This window comes from Scyliorhinus canicula, chromosome 27 (assembly GCF_902713615.1).
Source record: "Scyliorhinus canicula chromosome 27, sScyCan1.1, whole genome shotgun sequence".
Classification (NCBI taxonomy): Eukaryota; Metazoa; Chordata; class Chondrichthyes; order Carcharhiniformes; family Scyliorhinidae; genus Scyliorhinus; species Scyliorhinus canicula.
In genome coordinates, this window is record NC_052172.1 from 7,684,781 (window position 1) to 7,701,733 (window position 16,953).

Consider the following 16,953-nt stretch of genomic DNA (forward strand, 5'->3'; position numbering starts at 1 on the left):
CTCCCGCTGGTGCCCATTGGCAATCCCGTTTACTGCCCACGTTGGAATCGCTGCTGGTAGCGGATTTCCTGATGCGACGGAGAATCCGGCCCTTAGTCTCCCAACCGGAACGTTCCGGGCCTGGTCTCTTGAACATTCCCAATTTTAATCGGATCACCATTGGTGGCCGTGTCTTCAGGTGTCTGGGCCCCAAGCTCTGAAATCCCCTCCCTCCACCTTTCCGCCTCTATTGAGACATTCCTTAAAGCATCTTTAACAAAAGCTTTTGGTCAGTCACTTTGGATGTTTCATTACTCTGAAGGCACCACATAAATATAAGTTGTTGTTGTACTTTACTGATTATGAACTATTGAGGGAAGGGAGAGGACAGGGAGTCAGAGCAACTTCCCGAGGCCAACATCGATTTTGTTTGGTGTTTACTTACTGCGCTTGGGAATTCCATTTTCACAAGTTGAATGATGCCACATTAAAATGTCAGGACATCCCATCATTTCAGCTTCTCTGTAACAGTCATGGTGCACTTGGCAGCATCTGAGTGGGTTGACAAACAGGAGATATCATTTCAGATGTAAGTTTTTCATGGACAGACTGAAACTCAGTCAGGGGATTAATGATTCCAAACAAGCCTCAGATTGGGTTCCCAACTCTGAAGAATTGTCCTGGAGTTTTCAGGAACTAAAGATGAATCCTCAGGGAACTCATTTCACATAACTGAGGGGATAAGGCCATTGCTGCCCTTTAACAACATGGTGTTCTCCTATTTTATTTCAACACATTTGTTCATTGGAGAGAAACTGGTGGTGGGAGGGAAAAGCAGTTTCTGAAAAAACACCCAATCAGATGACAAAGAGTCTGTTCCCTTTCCAATTGGTTTGGAAAGGTGGGCACCCCGAGAGTGGACATGTCAGACCAATGGCAGCGTGGAGGTGGGATGTTTGAGGTGGGAGGTGATATCATGAACACTCCAGGAACATGTCTAATTATTCTTGGCATCAACATTGGGGCAGCGCGGTAGCACAGTGGTTCGCACTATGGCTTCACATATCCAGGGTACCAGGTTCAATTCCCGGCTTGGGTCACAGTCTATACAGAGTTTACCATTCTCCCCGTGTCTGTGTGGGTTTCCACCGGCTTCTCCGGTTTCCTCCCATAAGTCCTGAAAATTATAACATTTCCTGAGCTTGAAACCCCATCATATAAATTTGCATATGATGCATCACTGCAAACCATGAGTTTCAGGTGCCGACAGTCACCTAAAACCGGGAACCTCTTGCATTTTTAGTTTGACCAACGCTTTATTTGTTATCATTATGTCTTCCACTTTGGGATCATTCATTTTTGTTCTCAACTCTAAGACATCACGTCCAGTCTAGTCTGTCGACCTAACCAATCTAGTGGCCAATTAAACTTCACAGTTGCCTTTTTTCCATCTTTCAAACCACTGTTAAACCCGACCACGACTAATTGCTATTGGGCTAATGCTCTCCAAATAAGATTGCTGGCGTAAAGTTGCTCCTAACTTAGTCTGATTTCCAGTTCAACATATTTAAATGAACCGGAAGCCGGACTTCCAACCCTGAATTCTTTCCTCAAACCAGAGATTACAATAGCTTTGAAATCACTAGTCCCACCCCACAAAAAAATCATCGACATGGATCATAAAGATGCCAGAAAGATTTCCTTTACAGTGCCAGTAAAACATTGCCGGATCTGCTTTCAACTGGCAACAGCCTAACTTTAACAAAACTGACCTTTCCAAAAATACCAGATTCTAGATGCATAATTTAATCCATATACACATTTGTTCAACTTCCAGAGTACCACTTCTGTGCAAAAAGGCAGCTTTTATATCTATAGATTTGCATTCCCATACCTTTGTGGCTAATAGAACCAAGAAGATCTTTAAAATAACCTTTGCTGCGGTAGGTGAATCTACCCTTTCAGTCCTGATCTTCTAAGTTTTCTTGAAATCCCTTGCCACAAGCCTGGCTTTGGCCTTATAAATTCCATCCGGAAGAACCTTTTCCATGCAAATCCATCTGTATTATAGAGCTCTTTGTCCCCTATCCGGTACTTCCGTGTGCACCCCAAATTCACTCCAACTATGCAGTTCTTGCTGTCTGGCGTCTTTGATAACTTTTTCATTGAATTTATTGGAGGCCACAAAAATCTCACGTGCATGTGGGCTTCTACTCCCAGTAGCATTCATAGTCTTACCCATGTTCCGAGACCTTGACAAACTACCTCCCCTCTCCCGCCTGGTATCTCGTTCTGTACTGCTACTGCTTGACCTTTCCCTTCTGCTGTGGGATGTCCTTTTAATATTTCTCGACTTTTTCCTGTGAACCTGTTGACTATCTGATATACTATCTGAACTGGCTCTTCATTTCTGGTCCTCCAGTTTTGAGCTTTGTGTTCCCAATTCATTGCTTGCCACTCTCCCCTGTATGCGGTACTTTCAACCAGTGTTTATACTTTCCAGTGGCATTCCTTGCTCTACTAATAATAGTTGCATCCTTCCATTGACTAGGTCCTTCAGGCAAGTATGTCACTTTTGTACCAACTTTTGGCAGTTGTCCTTTTGGAAAAATGACCTGTTCTAATTCATCAGGAGTATTGTGTTCCTCAACATAAACCCGGTCCATATCAGTTAACTGGTCCTCATAGTTCTGTAACACACTGATATCAGATGATCATGGTTCCTCATCATGTCTGTATGCTCTGTCTAAATTTGAAAATTTGTAATCTGTACCCATTATCCTTCATGAATGTACCCGAACAGTTTGATTGCCTTGTTGCAAATTTATTGTTTTGCCATCTATGCCTTTGATCTTCCCCGTTCATTAAAATTATCTCTCTGATAGTATACTATGTCTCCTTGCTGGAAAACGGTATTTGATGGCCGTACATTATGCCTCAAAGCTCTGCGAATTCTTTCAGAGACTCCTGCTTCCAAAAGAGCTTTTCTACTGCTATGTATTGCATTTAAAAGCCCAGCAAAGGCAGAGCAAATTGTAGTCCCTTCACAAGCTGGGGACTGGTCATCCAAAATGGACGGAATTTAAGGATTTTTACCAAACATTAATTGATAGGGGCATTCACCCCAACCATCTGCAACAAATTCTCTGCATGTACTGCCCCTGCTGAAGCTGAAATTAACTTGCAATTTGGTCTATCTGCCAAAATTTTCCAGGGCATGTCATCTGTTACTGCATGGCTTCTTTCACACACACCATTACTAGATGGGGTTTCCGCAGCCGTATTCATAGCAGTGATATTCACGTTTTCACACATATCACGAAACTCATCATTAGCAAATTCTCCCCCGTTGTCTGTAAGGAATTTTGCGGGGGGCCCAGTCCTGTCCCTGTCCATTTTTCCACCATCTGGTCCTGGATTACTCTCTTTTCTTTACTTTGTACAATGGTTGATTGACTAAATGTGGCTGCGAAATTGACAAAATGCCAAATAAACATATTGTAATGGTGTCCTTCTGTACTTCCCATAAACCTCACAGCGATCACTAACCTGTTTTATCAGCTTAGTATGGACTTCATCCCTTACCCCTGCATCCTTTAATAATTTTTCAGCCTCCGAGGAGACGGATGCGCAAATTGCCAGTGCAGTTTTAATACAACAAGCTTTCTATCAGCTAAACTGATTTCCAACTGCCAATTACACTACCTAAACAACTGCAGCTGAAATATTATTTGTCAGTAATGGAATACAATAGTGTACCGACTGTGTAAATTGTAAGCCCACCGTCTTTCCAAGAACTGTTGCCTTATCCTGTTCCATATCCAGTTTCATGTGTGCGTTCTTCATCGATGGTCTGCTCATAGAACATAGAACATTACAGCGCAGTACAGGCCCTTCGCCCTCGATGTTGTGTCAACCTGTGAAACCACTCCAAAGCCCATCTACACTATTGCCTTATCATCCATATGTTTATCCAATGACCACTTAAATGCCCTTAATGTTAGCGAGTCCACTACTGCTGCAGGCAGGGCATTCCCCTCCTTTACTACTCTCTGAGTAAAGAACCTACCTCTGACATCTGTCCTGTATCTATCCCCCCTCAATTTAAAGCTATGCCCCCTTGTGCTAGACATCACCATCTGAGGAAAAAGGCTCTCACTGTCCATCCTATCTAATCCTCTGATCATCTTGTATGCCTCAATTAAGTCACCTCTTAAACTTCTTCTCTCGAACAAAAACAGCCTCAAGTCCCTCAGCCTTCCCTCATAAGATCTTTCCTCTATACCAGGCAACATCCTGGTAAATCTCCTCTGCACACTTTCTAATGCTTCCGCATCCTTTCTATAATGCGGCGACCAGAACTGCACGCAATACTCCAAATGCGGCCGCACCAGAGTTTTGTACAGCTGCAATATGACCTTCAGGCTCCGAAACTCAATCCCTCTACCAATAAAAGTTAACACATCGTACGCCTTCTGAACAACCCTATCAACCTGGGTGGCAACTTTCAGCGATCTATGTAAGGGCTGGTTTAGCACACTGGGCTAAATCGCTGGCTTTTAAAGCAGACCAAGGCAGGCCAGCAGCACGGTTCAATTCCCGTACCAGCCTCCCCAAATAGGCGCTGGAATGTGGCGATGAGAAGCTTTTCACAGAAACTTCATAGAGTCATAGAATTTACAGTGCTGAAGGAGGCCATTCGGCCCATCGAGTCTGCTCCGGCTCTTGGAAAGAGCACCCTACCCAAGGTCAACACCTCCACCCTATCCCCATAACCCAGTAACCCCACCGAATACTAAGGGCAATTTTGGACACTATGAGCAATTTATCATGGCCAATCCACCAAACCTGCACATCTTTGGACTGTGGGAGGAAACCAAAGCACCCAGAGGAAACCTAAGCACACACTAGGAGGATGTGCAGACTCCGCACAGACAGTGACCCAAGCCGGAAACGAACCTGGGACCCTGGAACTGTGAAGCCATTGTGCTATCCACAATGCTACCATGCTGCCCTTCATTGAAACCTACTTGTGACAATAAGCGATTTTCATTTCATTTCATTTCATTACATGGACACCGAGATCTCTCTGCTCATCCACACTACCAAGAATCTTACCATTAGCCCAGTACCCTGTCTTCCTGTTGTTCCTTCCAAAATGAATCACCTCACACTTTTCTGCATTAAACTCCATTTGCCACCTCTCAGCCCAGCTCTGCAGCTTATCTATGTTCCCCTATATAACAGGGGCTGTAGAGCTCACAGGGCTAATCGCTGGCTTTGAAAGCAGACCAAGGCAAGCCAGCAGTACGGTTCGATTCCCGTAACAGCCTCCCCGAGCAGGCACCAGAATGTGGCGACTAGGGGCTTTTCACAGTAACTTCATTTGAAGCCTACTCATGACAATAAGCGATTTTCATTTTCATTTCATTCCTCTGTAACTTGCAAAATCCTTCCGCACTGTCCACAACTTTCACCGACTTTAGTGATATCTGCAAATTTACTCACCCATCCTTCTACGCCCACCTCCAGGTCATTTATAAAAATGCTCAGAAGCAAAGGTATCGCACTTGATACAACATCCGTGCTAATGGAATGATTCACTCCAGCAATATTGCAAAGGATCACCACTCTTTTCAGCGACTTCAGGAGTACTATCATCCCCAAACATGAAACTTGTGGAACTTCCAAATCTTTTAACCTTGTTAGGATTTTCAGCATTCAAAGAGTCCAGGTAACATTTTAACCAGTCAATCCCACACACAGTGGATGTGCAGCCACTGTCCAATACATCCCCATCTTGGCTTCACGGAGAGAGTTTTTTACACAAGTATCGTCTCATTTTACCTGTCAATGTCATCCACTGGCTGGTTTCCATTTCCTCCAAACCTACAGAAACAGCCGTAGTTACTGTAGTGCTGGTACGGGAGTGTTGAATCGAGGCAGTGAACAAGCCTTGGGACGCTCATGATGCTTCGGTCATCATGGAATCCCTGAGCAGGGATCCAAATTGCTACAAGAGGAAAACAAAATAAATCATTGTGTCAGGAAAGCCCTGGTACAGAGTGAGCAGGGAGACAATTGAACAACACGCCGATTTAGAAAGCAGGAGAAGCTGCAAAGGAATATTGGTGAATCCAGCGGAGATTGTGGGCTGGATTCTCCGATTTTGAGGCTATGGCCGGAGCGTGTGTCTAGTTTTACAATGAAAAAGTCGGCGCCGCCCCCGTACCGATGCTCCGCCCAGTGGGAGGGGCTAGCAGCCGCACCACACAAAGCCCCGGCTTCCCCTGCAGATACAGATGGAGGATTGCCGGGTCCTTGGCCGCGCATGGACACGGTGCATCCTGCGGCAGCCGTGCCGTATAACATGGCGCCGGCCACCCGCGGACCCGGCCTGCCAGATAGTGCCCCACTGTACCACCCTTGCCACCCCTGGTTCACCCCAGCACCAGTCCCCCCAGCCCCCGCTGAAGCACCTCCCTCCCAAACTGTGGCGGCGCTGGACACAGTCAGCAGACCCCAGGCGAGGTCCCAGAAAACTGTGAGCACACACGGCCGACGCCGTCGGGATGTCAGCCAATTGGGAGCGGAGCATCGGGGGGTGGGCTTCGGGTTACATCCTGAGGACGTCCCAATGGCGTGCGGCGTACTCAGCCATTACGCTGTTTTTGAGGGGGCGGAGCATCTGAAAAATGGCTCCACCCTCGATTTAGGAGGAGAAACGGATTCTCCGGGCAATTGCTGAACGCGATTCCTGCGTCTCGGAACCAGGCCATTCGGCCCAACAATTCCACGGGCTAGATTCTCTATCACCCGCCACCAGTAACGGGGTTCCTGATCCAGCGGAGAATCAAGCGCTGGGCGAAAAGCGAGATCAGCGCACGATGGGCGGGATTTTCCTTTTGCCGATGCCAAAATCACCCTTTTAACGCCGAAATCGGGGGCTGCGCCCGTCTTCCGATGCTCCGCCCCCTCCAAAACGGCGTCATCGGTGAGGACGCCGCACGCTATTGGGACGGCCTCAGGACGACACCTGAAATCCCTACCCCGATGCCCCCCCCCTCCCCCGATGCCCCCCCCCCCACCCCGATGGCCCGATTTCCCAACGGCGTGAATCACTTGTGGGCTGAGATTTTGTCAACTCAGACCACAGTTGACAGCTGCGGACTGTGTCCAGTGGCGCCACAGTCGGCGGGGGTGGAGGGGGGGGGGGGGGGGGGGTAGGGGTGGGGGTAACGCTCCTCTGGTGACAGGAGCTTCGGCGGGGCTGCGGGGTCACAGACGGTCACTATCTGGCAGGCCTTGTCCACGCGCGGCCGGCACCATGTTGTACGGCGTGACAGCTGTAGGCCGTCACCGTGCGCAATACGCGGCCACAGACCCGGCAATTCTCCGTCCGTATCTGCTGGGGAAGCCGGGGGTTTACGTGGTGCGGCTGCTCTGCCCCCTACTGGCTGGAGCATCAGTGCGGGGGCGGCGCCGACCTTTTGGCCGTAATACTGGACACGTGCTCCGGACATAGCCTCAAAATTGGAGAATTCAGCCCGATGTTCCGAACCCCGCCCACAGCGGCAGGGAGCTACACGCCCCGGGCTGGCGGGCGGTGCAAATGGGTCATGAGCATCCAGTGAAACCTGATTAACGGGCTGGAAACCCGATTTTCCTGCACTCCTCGGGATGCTCCAGGCCTCTCAGTCGGGATTCAGGCGGGTGTGGATTGGTGAGGGTATTTTCAAGCGTTGCCCTGAAGCTGTGCACCCCGCGGTGGGTCAAGGCGGTAAGTATGTAATGTACGCTGTGAAACAGAGGATGTCAAAGCGCTTGGCGGCCCGCTAGCCGGATTCCGACAGCATCAAACAGGATTCCCACCGTGCATTAATTTATATAGTGAGGGAGAGGGAATCACTCCTGGGCACTGCCCCTGGTGCCAGCACAGACCCGGAGCGATTCTAGTCCAGCGGGAAAACTTGGTCGCCCGCTTGGAGAATCCAACAAAGAAGAAAGAACGAAGAAAAGTACAGCACAGAAACAGGCCATTCGGCCCTCCAAGCGTTTGCCGACCATGCTGCCCATCTAAACTTAAATCTTCTACACTTCCATGGTCCGTATCCCTCCATTCCCATCCTATTCATGTATTTGTCAATATGCCCCTTAAATGTCACTATCGCTGCCTCCAGCAGCGATTTCCAGGCACCCACTAACCTCTGTGTAAATAATGTGCCTTGTACATCGCCTCTAAACCTTGCCCCTTGCACCTTAAACCTATGCCCCCCAGTAATTGACCCCTCTACCCTGGGAAAAAGTCTCTGACTATCCACCATGTCTCTGCCCCCCATAAAGTTGTAGACCTCTAACAGGTCGCCCCTCAACCTCCGTCGTTCTAGTGAGAACAAACCGGGTTTATTCATCCTCTCCTCATAGCTAATGCCCTCCATACCAGGCAACATCCTGGTAAATCTCTTCTGCACCCTCTCTAAAGCTTCCACATCCTTCTGGTAGTGTGGCAACCAGAATTGAACATTATACTCCAAGTGTGGCCTAACTAAGGTTCTTTACAGCTGCAACATGACTTACCAATTTTTATACTCAATGCCCCGGCCAAAGAAGGCAAGCATGCCGTATGCCCTCTTGACTACCTTCTCCAGCTGTGTTGCCCCTTTCAGTGACCTGTGGACCTGCACACCTCGATCTCTCTGACTGTTAATACTCTTGAGGGTTCTACCATTCACTATATATTACCTACCTGCATTAGACCTTCCAAAATGCATTACCTCACATTTTTCCAGATTAAATTCCATCAACCATCTCTCTGCCCAAGTGTCCAAATGATCTAAATCCTGCTGTATCCTCTGACAGTCCTCATCGCTATCCGCAATTCCACCAACCTTTGTGTCGTCTGCAAACTTACTAATCAGACCAGTTACATTTTCCTCCAAATCATTTATATATACTACGAACAGCAAAGGTCCCAGCACTGATCCCTGCGGAACACCACTAGTCACAGCCCTCCTATCAGAAAAGCATCCTTCCATTGCTACTCTCTGCCTTCTACGACCTTGCCAGTTCTGTATCCACCTTGCCAGCTCACCTCTGATCCCGTGTGACTTCACGTATTTTCCAGTCTGCCATGAAGGACCTAGTCAAAGGCCTTACTGAAGTCCATATAGACAACATCCACTGCCCTACCAGTATCAATAATCTTTGTGACCTCCTCGAAAAACTCAATTAAGTGAGTGAGACACGACCTCCCCTTCACAAAACCGTGCTGCCTCTCGCTAATATGTCCATTTGCTTCCTAATGGGAGTAGATTCTGTCTCGAAGAATTCTCTCCAGTAATTTCCCTACCACTAAAGTAAGGCTCACCGGCCTGTTGTTCCCTGGATAATCCATGCTCCCCTTGTTAAACAAAGGAACAATATAGGCTAATCTCCAGTCCTCTGGAACATCACCTGAAGATGATAAGGATTCAAAGATTTCTGTCAATGCCTCAGCAATTTCCCCTCCTGCCTCCTTCAGTATTCTGGGGAAGATCCCATCAGGCCTTGGGGACTTATCCACCTTAATATTTTTCAAGATGCCCAACACCTCGTCTTTTTGGATCTCAATGTGACCCAGGCTATCTACACACCCTTCTCCAGACTCAACATCCACCAATTCCTTCTCTTTGGTGAATACTGATGCACAGTATTCATTTAGAACCTCGCCCATTTCCTCTGACTCCACACATAGATTCCCACCCCTGTCCTTCAGTGGGCCCATCCTTTCCCTGGCTACCCTCCTGCTTTTATGTACGTGCAAAAAGCCTTGGGATTTTCCTTAACCCTATTTGCCAATGACTTTTCGTGACCCCTTTTAGCCCTCATGACTCCTTGCTTCAGTTCATTCCTACTTTCCTTCTATTCCAAACAGGCTTCGTCTGTTCCCAGCCTTCTAGCCCTGACAAATGCCTCCTGTTTCTTTTTGACAAAGTCCCCAATATCTCTCGTTATCCAAGGTTCCCGAAATTTGCCGTATTTATCCTTCTTCCTCACAGGAACATGCCGGTCCTGAATTCCTTTCAACTGACATTTGAAACCTCCCACATGTCAGATGTTGATTTATCCTCAAACATCCACCCCAATCTAGGTTCTTCAGTTCCCGCCTAATATTGTTATAATTAGCCTTCCCCCAATTTAGCACATTCACCCTAGGACCACTCTTATCCTTGTCCACCAGCACTTTAAAACGTATTGAATTGTGGTCACTGTTCCCAAAATTCTCCACTACTGAAACTTCTACCACCTGGCCGGGCTCATTTCCCGATACCAGGTCCAGTACAGCCCCTTCCCTAGTTGGAATCTTAACATATTGTTTTATTATGTTAAGGTCAATTATTTCACCTTCTGACCTTCTGCCTGTTTGCCCTCCCCCTTCAGGATGCCCGCGACCCATCCTAAGACATCCTGGACCCTGGCACCAGGGAGGCAACATGCCATCCTGGAGTCTCTTTCACATTCACAGAAGTGCCTATCTGTGCCCCTGACTATAGAGTCCAATATGACTATTGCTCTTCTGTGCTTTGACCCTCCCTGCTGCACATCAGAGCCAGCCGTAGAGCCACTGCTCAGGCTGCTGCTGTTTTCCCCTCAACAGTATCCATAGCGATATACCTGTTCAAGAGGGGGACAACCACAGGGGATTCCTGCACTGACAGTCTGCCCCTTCTGGTGATCACACATCTCTCTGCCTGTCCGGATCTGTTCCACACCAGGCTCCTCCCATCCCTCTTCCTCTAACACTCGCAGCGTAACTTTCCATTCCATTCACCCTCATGTACTTACCGAGCTTCGCCTCAAAGCCATCAATAATATTCACCTCAAACATTTCCTGTGGGAGTGAGTTTCACAATCTGACCATCAAACAATCCCAGGACAGGTACTGCACGGGGTTAGATACAGAGTAAAGCTCCCTCTACACTCTCCTCATCAAACACTCCCAGGACAGGTACAGCACGGGATTAGATACAGAGTAAAGCTCCCTCTACACTGTCCCCATCAAACACTCCCAGAACAGGTACAGCACGGGGTTAGATACAGAGTAAAGCTCCCTCTACGCGGTCCCCATCAAACACTCCCAGGACAGGTACAGCATGGGGTTAGATACAGAGTAAAGCTCCCTCTACACTGTCCCCATCAAACACTCCCAGGACAGGTACAGCACGGGGTTAGATACAGAGTAAACCTCGCTCTACACTGTCCCCATCAAACACTCCCACGACAGGTACAGCACGGGGTTAGATACAGAGTAAAGCTCCCTCGAAACTGTCCCCATCAAACACTCCCAGGACAGGCACAGCACGGGGTTAGACACAGAATAAAGCTCCCTCGACACTGTCCCCATCAAACACTCCCAGGACAGGTACAGCACGGGGTTAGATACAGAGTAAAGCTCCCTCGACACTGTCCCCATCAAACGCTCCCAGGACAGGTACAGCACGGGGTTAGATACAGAGTAAAGCTCCCTCGACACTGTCCCCATCAACACTCCCAGGACAGGTTTTCACATTTCTTTTAACTTTTTTCTCATTGACAACTTCTCTGTTCTGAATTCCCCCCAGTTTTGCTGCTGCCTCACTTTCTGTTCCCCCCTCTCCTGCAGCACATCCCTGAGGTCTCCAGTTGATCACTTACCTCCGAGCACGATGAGGATCGCAGTGAGTTTCAGGGACTCCATGACTTCTCGTTTCCTCCGAGTGATCGATGTTTGTCTCATCGTGGCTCTGCCTCTTTTATTCAGCTCTTGGGTTGGTTACAACCCAGATTAGCTCAGCAAATGCAAATACGGTGAAGAAGCCTCAGCTGCTGATTCAAATATTTTGCTGTTGTCCAACGTGTGAGGGGTTTGAGGAACCTGTTGTTCTGGTGCGGGGCTTTTCGGCTTGAATTCTCTGAGCAAAATACTGAGAAGTGAGGACATGGAGAAAGTGTCACTTTATAGGCTGCACTCAGCTATCAGCACTCAGACCGAGTCACTCAGCTGTAAGTCCAGCACAATTCCCACTCCAATTTATTCAGTCACAATGATCAGATTAATGATGTCCCTCATCTATCGGAGTGTGAATTTACTGACTGAGTTGTGTAGCTCTGCATCCCAGTAAACGTGTCCCAGGAAAGGTCCCTATTTTACTGGAGTTATATTACTGAGAAACATGTGTAGTGTTGTTGGATTTGGTCAGCTTTGTGACAGGTTGGCTTCCGGTGGTGTGTTTCCTGCGCATGCGCAGGGGGTTTCTTCTGCCGGTCATGGTGGAGCTTTACAGAGGTCGGCGCGGAGGGGAAGAGTGCACCCACGGCACAGGCCCGCCCGCAGATGGGTGGGCCCCGATCGCGAGCCAGGCCTCTGTGGGGGCCCCTCCCAGGGCCAGATCCACCCTCTCCCCCCCCGAGGACTCCACAGGCCACCCTCAGGGCCAGGTCCCGCCAGTACGGACCTGGTCTAATGCACGCCGGCGGGACTGGCCAAAAACGGGCGGCCGCTTGGTCCTTCGTAAATCCCGGCCGGCGCAGCGCAATCCCCACCCCCGACAAAAAAACAGTGCTGGAGAATTCGGCAGCCGGTGTCGGAGACGCGGGGTGGGATTCACGCCGCCCGCCGGCGATTCTCCGACCCCGCCCCAGATCTCCTCTCTGGAAGCGGAAGCGGCTCTGACGGCCGATGTGAATAAAGCGCTGAAGGACAATCTGAAGGATTTGGATTGTGGGGGTGACAGAGGGGGTGGAAGGCCCAACTCCCATTTTATTGGAAGATGTTTGGGGAGATGTTGGGGTAGAGTAGCCTCACCTCCCCCCCCCCACCCCCCACCATCCTCCCCCGTCCCCTCCCCACCCCCGCCCTCGAGCTGGAGCGTGATCATCAGACTCGTTAAGGGGACAGGGAAAGTCAATCTATGTTGTACATAAGGTTGGCCAGTTCAGCCCCGACCTGTTAAGACCCGGCTGGGACTTACCGGGAGCTGTGTATTGTGGCCTGTGTATCATTGTCTCCTGAGGTTTAATGCAGCCTCTCTGACTAGGCCTCAATTCAAGACCCTCAGCGCCCCAAGAAGGTTTAATTTGAAGAGAGAAAGAGCGAGAGTGGGAGGGGGACAGAAACGTGAATGAGAATGTTTGGAAAAAAATGAATGCATTGACTTGTAAAGTAAGTGGGAGAAGTCATCGGAGGTTTGGACTTAAAGTTGTTTAAATCGAAGCTGCATTCTGGATTAATGCTGGCTAGTTTAGACCTTTTATAGGGTCTATAGGTAATTTAATAAGGCCAAAAAGGCAAAAAAGAATTTTTTTAAATTTTTGTTGTTTTTACTTTTTTTATTTTTTGGGTTTTTTTTCTTCTGTTTTTTGTGAATGATGACCTGCTACGTTTATCTACAGTAGTGATCAATCTATTAAATTGATACATTTATCCACAGCTGCAATTTGGTGGACCAGTCTGCTGAGGCTCGATCAGTCTAGAATGTTATTTGTGGGAGGGGCAGGGGGTTAGTTGAGGCAGGAGGCAGCCTGCTGGCTTCGGGGGGGTGGGTTAGGCAGTAGGTATGGAGGGGGCAGGAGAGGGGGAGGAGCTAACCATGATCAGGTGATTTTTTTTTGTCTCACTCATTGGGTGGAGCGGGTGGCCATCTTAGGTGGGCCTGGGGCCTAGGAACCTGTGGTGAACCACTGTTATTGTAGTTCCATTGTTGTTGCACTGTTACTTACAGCGCTGTATATATTCTCGGTTAATGATTGTTCCATTGTTACTCACTGAGTTATATATTGTTGCTCTTCCGTGGCTCCGCCCCACTGGGTGTTGTATATAGTTGACTGATGTAGCCATCTAAGATGGACACTGGGCTACAAAATGGAGAACTGCTAAGGCTGCAGGGAAATACAGTCTTAGTGAGGACAAGCAGCTTGCAGAAGACTGTTTTGCATTCTGCACGTACAGAAACCAGTTTCTGGCCAGGTGCAGAGTTTCAGCCAAAGGTGCAAATGGGAAACAGATCTGCATAGTAATGAGGTGATCCAGTCCAGACCCCGCACAATAGAAACATTTAAGTATCAATGGATACTTTTCCGTAGACGCCCAGACAGAATGGCACCAAAGCAACCAACACAAAGAGCCGTAGGGACCGCCCCACCCATCAAGGAACGACCCTCAGATTGGGGAGTTTGGAAAATATCGATTGGGAGAGACCCAATCGATACCTGGCAGGTGAAAGAACCGCCCCAAGAGGGCACGGACTTCTAGGACCTATAAGAGTAGGTCCCACACATGGTTCGGTCTGTTGTTTTGCTCCGGCCCAGACATGTTACATCGCATCCTGACTCCAGTTTCATCACCGGCCGTTGAGCCTCAGCCATCGAACTGTAAGTGCCAAAACAACGATCGCTACGTGATCCAGACCTTGCTAGATCTTGACAACTTTACGAATCAGAAAGTTGCAGACCAAGAACGGGACGAAGGCCTTGTTCCCTGACCTTGCCTGTTCCTGTCTAGATAAGTATTTTGTTGTTTAGTATTAGAAGTAAGTTAGTCTCTTTAGCGTATGCATGTGTATTTATTATATTTGTTATAATAAACACCAATCGTTTGGACTTACTAATCGGTGTTAAGACTTATTGCTTTGAACCTGACCTTGATATACGTGTGACGGTGTCTCAATACGGCACCTGGCGACTCCGAGCATAATTACACATACAGAGCCATAGCAGTGTTAAGCACACGGCCTTTAAACGGAGGCGTGTTAATCACACTCCAGTAAAACGAGCAACATTTAGTGGCGACATCCTGACGGGACGCGGTTACAAGTGGCACCCCCACTCCGTCGAGGACCCAGAAATTTGAATTAGAAATCTGATTGGAGAAAAAGGAAAAATCACAAGTAATCAATGTGTTCAAACCAATAAAGATAATTCGGAAGTGTGTTTTGTGCATGCGTACTAACAGGGTTGTAAGGTTAACCTGAGAGCTTATTTTGTTGCAACGTTCTGTCGGGAGTTTTTAAGCGGAACATAGCGAAAGCCTTACCCGTCTTGTAAAACATTACCTCAACACCCCCTGTCCTAAATAAAGAGAGAAAGAGAAAATGGCCATGCAGGCAATGGAACGCCTCATGAACCCAGAAAGGTTTGTGGTCGCAGCGACCAGCAGTAGCCGAGTAGGTCAGTGTCCCGTGTGGGAGCTGGAACTCCGCAAGTATCTGCAAGGAAAGGGATGGCCCCTTTGGAACGAATTCTGTCCGAATGAGGAGACAGGTCCCGGAAGTATAGGACATACTTGGTGGGAGAACCTCTCTCAAATTCATAAAAAGAACTTAAGTAAAGCACGCAAGCCGATGGCAATCGTGTCCTGTTTGGCACAGTTGCGAGGCACTGAGGAGGTCGTTCAGACGCTCCGAGCAGAGTTAGAAGAGAGAAATAGGATGAGCAAAGTTGATGTCAGGGACATAGAAAAGGAAAACATGGAACTAAGAGGGAAGCTGGCAGAGAAGGGTAGAGAGGTGGATGATGCCAAGAGGGCACATCAGTCATGTCTAGCCCATCTGAGCAGTTCCCAGACCCAGTATGAAAAAGCCTATCAGGATGTGCAACGTGCAGTCCTGATAAGAGAAGAATCAGAAAAGCAGGTTGAGACATTGCAAAGGCAATGCGCAGACCTAAAAGCAGCTTTAAGAGCACTCCATGCTGCCACCACAGAACAAAGACAAAGCACAGTGGATCATGCCAAGTGTAGGAAGCAGATTGCGGAGCTGCAATCTCTGCTTTCAGTGCAGAATGGGTTCCAAAGTACTTTTGGAACGCAGTTAGATGAGGAGAATGCCCCAGACTGGCAGGAATTGAGTGAGACAGCGCAGCGCTATGTTCAAGGAACATGTGCGCCAGCAGCGTAACAGAAAAGGAAAGCACCCCAACCCCCCACAGATCAGATAGTTACCACACCTATGAATCCAGTCACCACCCAAAGGAAAGCGACCACAGAAGGCGCACCTGATATCACCTACACCACCCCCTTAACTGTAACCCAACTCAGGGACGCGTGTGAGAAAATCACTCCGTTTCTCCCCACCTCAGACCCCCACCAATTTTTCGCGAAAGTGAAACAACAGGCAACCATGTACGGCCTGGACGAGAGAGAGCAGGTTAAGCTCACGGTTCTGAGCTTAGACCCGTCTGTAGTAGCAGCCCTACCCGACACACAGAACGTTGGAGGAGGCACACTAGAGGAAATGCACACCTCCATTTTAGATGCAATAGGATACAATAGAGGAGACCCAGTTGAAGGACTAAATAAATGCAGACAAAAGAGAACAGAGCATCCCACAGCATTTGCAGGAAGGCTGTGGATCCATTTCAATGCAGTTTTCGGCGATTTAAACCGAGCGCATTTGAACCATGACAACATGGTCAAATGGACGCGCACCATAATTTCCCATGCCACAGATGCAGGACAGAGTGCTTGCAATAGCTATGACCCCTCAGAAGAGGCCCATAAAGAGAAATGGGTTCTGAAAAGATTGTCCCGCGCTTGGGAACAATCGGTTCAGGGCAAAATTAAAATAAAGACCCCAGAGGAAGCTCAGGCTGCAGCGGACATTCAGGCAGTGAGAGCACACCAAAGCCCCGCATGGGTAAACGAAGGGAAGAACAGCCCTCCACAGAAGTCGCTCGAATGCTACAACTGTGGCCATTTAGGACATTTTGCTAAGGAATGCAATGCACCCCAAAGATCACAGAGAGGCCAGCAGACAGGCACTCTGAACAGAAATAGAGCAAAGCCTATCCATAGTATAGGGCTACAGTCAGGACAGACCAATGTGGACGGAACGGACTGACGGTGTTCGGGCTCCCCCACTTGGGTCTGTGACACTCTTTGGGATCAATCCGGGAGACCGGTAGTCACAGCAAAGGTTAGAGGGAAGCCCATAGAGTTACTTTGGGACACAGGAGGGTCCC

At 48.6% G+C, this 16,953-nt stretch overlaps 1 protein-coding gene across 1 annotated transcript in view; it reads right to left on the minus strand.

Annotated features, from left to right (window-relative positions):
• LOC119957944 (phospholipase A2 'basic'-like) overlaps window positions 1–16,953 on the minus strand; it is a 38,565-nt gene that overhangs the window by 13,139 nt on the left and 8,473 nt on the right. The window contains exons 2-4 of the mRNA XM_038786164.1: window positions 11,653–11,921; window positions 5,827–5,992; window positions 425–531 (exon numbers count right to left, since the gene is read on the minus strand). Coding sequence (XP_038642092.1) covers window positions 425–531; window positions 5,827–5,992; window positions 11,653–11,734 — 355 coding nt within the window. The 5' untranslated portion in view covers window positions 11,735–11,921. The remainder of the gene's footprint in view (window positions 1–424; window positions 532–5,826; window positions 5,993–11,652; window positions 11,922–16,953) is intronic.